Source organism: Myotis davidii, unplaced genomic scaffold, assembly GCF_000327345.1.
Source record: "Myotis davidii unplaced genomic scaffold, ASM32734v1 scaffold1017, whole genome shotgun sequence".
In the NCBI taxonomy this organism is placed as follows: domain Eukaryota; kingdom Metazoa; phylum Chordata; class Mammalia; order Chiroptera; family Vespertilionidae; genus Myotis; species Myotis davidii.
This window is the reverse complement of record NW_006288361.1, coordinates 1,067,532-1,072,362: the sequence shown is the minus strand read 5'-3', so window position 1 is coordinate 1,072,362 and position 4,831 is coordinate 1,067,532. Positions and strand designations below refer to the sequence as shown.

General features: G+C 37.9%; 1 protein-coding gene across 1 annotated transcript; it reads right to left on the bottom strand.

Annotated features, from left to right (window-relative positions):
• Positions 1 to 1,221: 1,221 nt before the first annotated feature.
• On the bottom strand, positions 1,222 to 2,383 carry TAS2R42 (taste 2 receptor member 42). The gene is given in 2 exon segments (XM_015561666.1): positions 1,222 to 1,268; positions 1,271 to 2,383. Coding segments are annotated over 2 exon segments (1,053 nt in total). The 5' UTR covers positions 2,277 to 2,383.
• Between the last annotated feature and the right edge of the window lie 2,448 nt (positions 2,384 to 4,831).

The window sequence follows — 4,831 nt, the reverse complement described above, 5'->3', positions numbered from 1 at the left end:
CAGTCCAGTTTCTCCATGTATGAGTCTTGGTCCCCAGAGACTCACCCGGAACTGGAGTTTAGAGCAGTTGGGAGCTTGAGACTCCCTTCCAATTGAAAAAGCCAACCACGTCCTCAGCTGCCAGCCCTTTCTGCATCCGCCTCTGTACCTGTGCACTTAACTTCCGCACCGCAGCTCCTCTGAGTCTTGGTATGCTTTTCTCTTTCCTTCTAGTTGTAGTATTTCCACTCAGCCAGCCTTCCTATGGTTCTGGAAGATGCCCGTTCTGTCTTTTAGTTGTATTCTTGAAGTGGTTGTGCAAGGCAGCAATCTCCAGTGTTTACCTATGTCGCCATCTTGGTTTCTCCTCGAATTCTTCATTTTTAAAGAATTGCATTATCTATACATGTATAGCATCTATACAATATTATACTCCATACCATTATATTTAAAATATTATATTACACTTTTCCACCCTTTCCTTTACTTACAGTGTGTAGCTACCTTACCTGAATGTAGATTATTATAAAAACAGCACTATATATACTAATGCATATCCAAAATTTATACTGTGGTGTTTCGTTACAAATTTTGTTTTCAATGCCTTTTCTATTTACCTGTTTCTGTTAGTTTCTCAAAAACTCTAGTGATCAAATTATAACAAAATGTATGTGCACAGACACAAACATAATCATTCTCAAAATATAATTATGATCTTTACTAATAGCAATATGAGTGTGATTTTTAATTAAGAAATAATTTTCTATATATTTTAAGTCTATTACATAACGTGATAGAAATATCCATTTCTGTCACTCTGAAAATGTATATTGCATATCCTGGAATTTAGCAACATCTATGACTACAATTGCTCTATTAACATTTTAATCAACATGTTATACATATTCTACCTAGCCAAGTTTGTAATTCATCTTGATTTCTAAAGAACTACATGCCTCTTCTCTCACATGAGTTGCAATCACATACATCTCTTGCATATAAAATTAAATAATTTAGATTTTCTTTGGGAAAGAATATCTGGGATTTAAAACTATTGGTAACCAACATTTTAAACCAAAAAAATATTACTTTTAAAATTGTATCAGCTAACCATGTGTGAATTATCATCAAAGCAACCTGTTCTAAGGGAAACTTCAATTATGCACACAATACTTACAGGAACCCAGTAGAAAAACAACTGTATAAGTGAAAATCGATCCTCAAAGTTTCCTTATTAAGTTATTATCTTTGAAAAGACTCTGGGAAATCTGTCTGTAAAGGTGTAACAGATTTTCTCTTTTCAAGGAGGTTTTGAGATGCCATAGTACCTTCAAGGCTGTCTGTCTTAGCTTGCTGTTTCCCAGAATCAAAAGAAGTGAGTGACTTGAGGGAAAGACATAGACTAATACCATGATAAATTTTACAATTGTGTGATTTGGAAACATAAGAAATATCCAATTTACCACTTGTGTGGAAAAAAAATGAAATATGAAGAGGAAGAGAAAAGACATCACCATTTTTATGGCCCTTTTATGGGCCTCTGTGCTCGAGTCCCTTGAGCCCATGGAGTTGAGCTGCAAATTTCTGATATGTCTTACCAAAGACAGAAATAAAAGGAGCAATGAGGTCAGGGACAGAACAATAGGAAGCAAACAGGTCAAGCTAAGAAGAATCAGGGTTTCAAAATAGAGAGTCTTACTTTCTTCTATATATAAAGTCAGATTACTATTATCATATATACAGACCTTCAAGAATAAATCGTTAAAGCTTTCTAACAATAGAATGTCAAAAATCAGAAAAATAAAAGAAAATACAAATATCACAAGAATCACTCTCTTCATTCTCCACTTCAGCCAGAGGAAAAGAGAGTGGGAGAAGTGAGCTATCTTAAGGAGGTAGAAAATGCTTAGGCAAGTAGCAAGCCAGGTAGTCAAGTGATTAGTTATTCTCCAAAGTAAAGTAATAGATTTTGCTAGTTTATAAGTGGAAAATACATGTGAAAATAGTCCCAATGTAAGTGATTCAAAAAGTAATACCAACAACTGACTAATTCTGGAGATAGCCAAGCAGGTAAAGATGAAGTCAGCTAAAGAGATGTTTTGGTTCTTGACCCATTCAGAGCAGTTTACTAGTCCAATGAACACATTCCCCAACATTCCAATTATGAATTCTGCTATTGACAGTACCAGAAAGATTATTTCCAATCCAGTGAGCATCTCCACAGGAAAAAAAAAATCCAAATTTCTAATCCTATATCTGAGTGATAAATCTGTAATCAAACTGTTGCAGAATAGCATCCATTTCTGATACTTATCTTCATTGCTTTTGTTTGCAATTCCAGTCTTAAGTACCACCTCCTGCTGTTGGATACAGTCTCATAAATACTTAAGAAAATCTTTCTGCTTTCTTTGTAATCCCGACCTTAGTTGAGAAAGATCTGCTAAATATAAAGTCTCACATAAGTTCATGAAATCATTTTTTATTTCTTGAAAGAGCTACTCATTTTCAAACCAAACAGTTTGTGTGTCTATTTATCATTGGCACAAATGGAAATTTTCCACTCATGGTAATGATTAAAGGGCTAAAATCAAATATGTTAGCATGCAAATGTTGGTCAGATTCTTTTTCACTGATTTGTACTTTACCCTTCACCTGAAATACTGTACCATTTGGATCCAAATGTTTTAGTTGTTTTTCAAAGAAAGCTCTAGAGTTAATCTAAATAATTTAATTATTATTCAACTAATATATGTTGTAAGTGCCTGTTATACATTGGACCTTTTTCCAAATGCAATATAGTTACTACCAAAAAAAAAAAAGCAGCCATTAGAAATTCCATAAAATAGTGAAAACACAGAAAGAAACAATGAGATCAAATGTGACCATAAAAAAGGTAACTACAAACATTGCTGTCAGGGAGAGAAAGGGAGATGATATTCATCTTGGATTTTGAAGGTACTTAGAATTTCATGAGGAAACTGGCAAATCATATTTTGGACTATCAAATAATAAGCAAAAAGCATACTGCCCAGCTGGTGTGCTCAGTGGTTGAGGGACGATCTATGAATCAGGAGGTCACTGTTTGATTCCAGGTCTCTAGGTGGAAAGTCATGGCTATGGGAAGCATTTAGGATGTAGAATCAGTAAGACTTGGTGATGGATTTAAGGGCTATAAAAAAGAAGAGAAGCCAGCAATGACATTAAGGCTTCTTTTGCACTTGGATGCATGGAGTACTGTAACCTAAGGGACTCACTGGAGAGAGAGCAGGTTTAAAAGCCAAGGGGTGGGAGAAAGAAAAAGAGCTGGACAATGATCAGTTCTGCTTCAAGCATTTTGGAATATCTGTAAATCATCCAAGTAAACAGGTAGATTAGGCACTTGGGTATTTGTTATTGTACCTCAGAAAAGGAATTTGAACTTCAAGTAAAGATTTGGTGATTTTCAGCACACACTTGATTTCATAGGAGGTGAAAAGCTCGCAGGGCCCTGAGGAACACCAGTGGATGAAGAAACCAAAGAAAAGACTGAAAAGCAGGTGGAGGAGAGAAAACAAGAGACAAGGGTTTTGAAGCAACCAAAAGCATGGAGTGGTACAAAGAGAGAGTAATCAACACCTGCTGATTTTAATAAAAGGACAATTACAAGGAAGTACTTGGAGGCCCTTCACTAACATAGCAGGTGCAATTTAACTGAAGCAAAGCAAATCTGCCATAGATTATATGTCACTGAGATCCCAATGATAATGCATTAGCAACCCAATTAATATAATAACACATTAACAGATTAAAGGACAAATACTAGGGGAAATAAGCTTGATACAATTCTATATCTATAATAATATATAATAATAAAAGCATAATATGCTAATTACACAAAACAGCCAAATGACATTCCAGACGTCAGTCCAGATGTCCTTCCAGACAACCTTACATACGAAGGCACAGTGGCAGCGGCAAGGCAGAAGTGGCCACCATGGCGGGCGAGGGCCAACCCAGAGGCAGTTAAGGGTGATCAGGCAGGCAGGCAGGGTGGTTAGGGGTGATCAAGCAGACAGAGTGCTTAGGGGTGATCAGGCAGGCAGGCAGGGTGGTTAGGGGTGATCAAGCAGACAGAGTGCTTAGGGGTGATCAGGCAGGCAGGCAGGGTGGTTAGGGGTGATCAAGCAGACAGAGTGCTTAGGGGTGATCAGGCAGGCAGGCAGGGTGGTTAGGGGTGATCAAGCAGACAGAGTGCTTAGGGGTGATCAGGCAGGCAGGCGAGTGGTTAGGGGCAATCAGGCAAGCAGGCAAGTGAACAGTTAGGAGCCAATGGTCACAGATTACAAGAGGGATGTCCAGTTTAAGCCAGATCCCAGCAATCGGACATCCCCTAAGGGGTCCCAGAATGCGAGAGGGTACAGGCTGGGCTGAGGGACTCCCCCCTCCCCCCGTGCACAAATTGTGTGCACCAGGCCTCTAATCTATTCATAATAAGTAAGAATAGAATGAATATTATTTTGCCTGATAAAAAGTTGTCTATAAAATCTGTAACAAATATTATACCTATCTATGATACATTGAAAGCATTCCCAGTGAGTTTTGGAAAAATAACCCATAAACACCTTATGATATCTATTTATTGGATATTTTCACCAGTACAGTAAGGCAAGAAAATGACAGAAGATATCCTATCTAATAATAGACAAACATGATAATTAACCATACCTCCGAAATGCTTCCCATTGGCAAATCAGGGTGATATGCAAATTAACTGCCAACCAAGATGGTGGCTGGCAGCCAGGCAGCTGAAGTAAACAGGAGGCTTGCTTGCTCCAGTGATGGAGGAAGCCAACGTTCCCCGCCTGCCACCGCC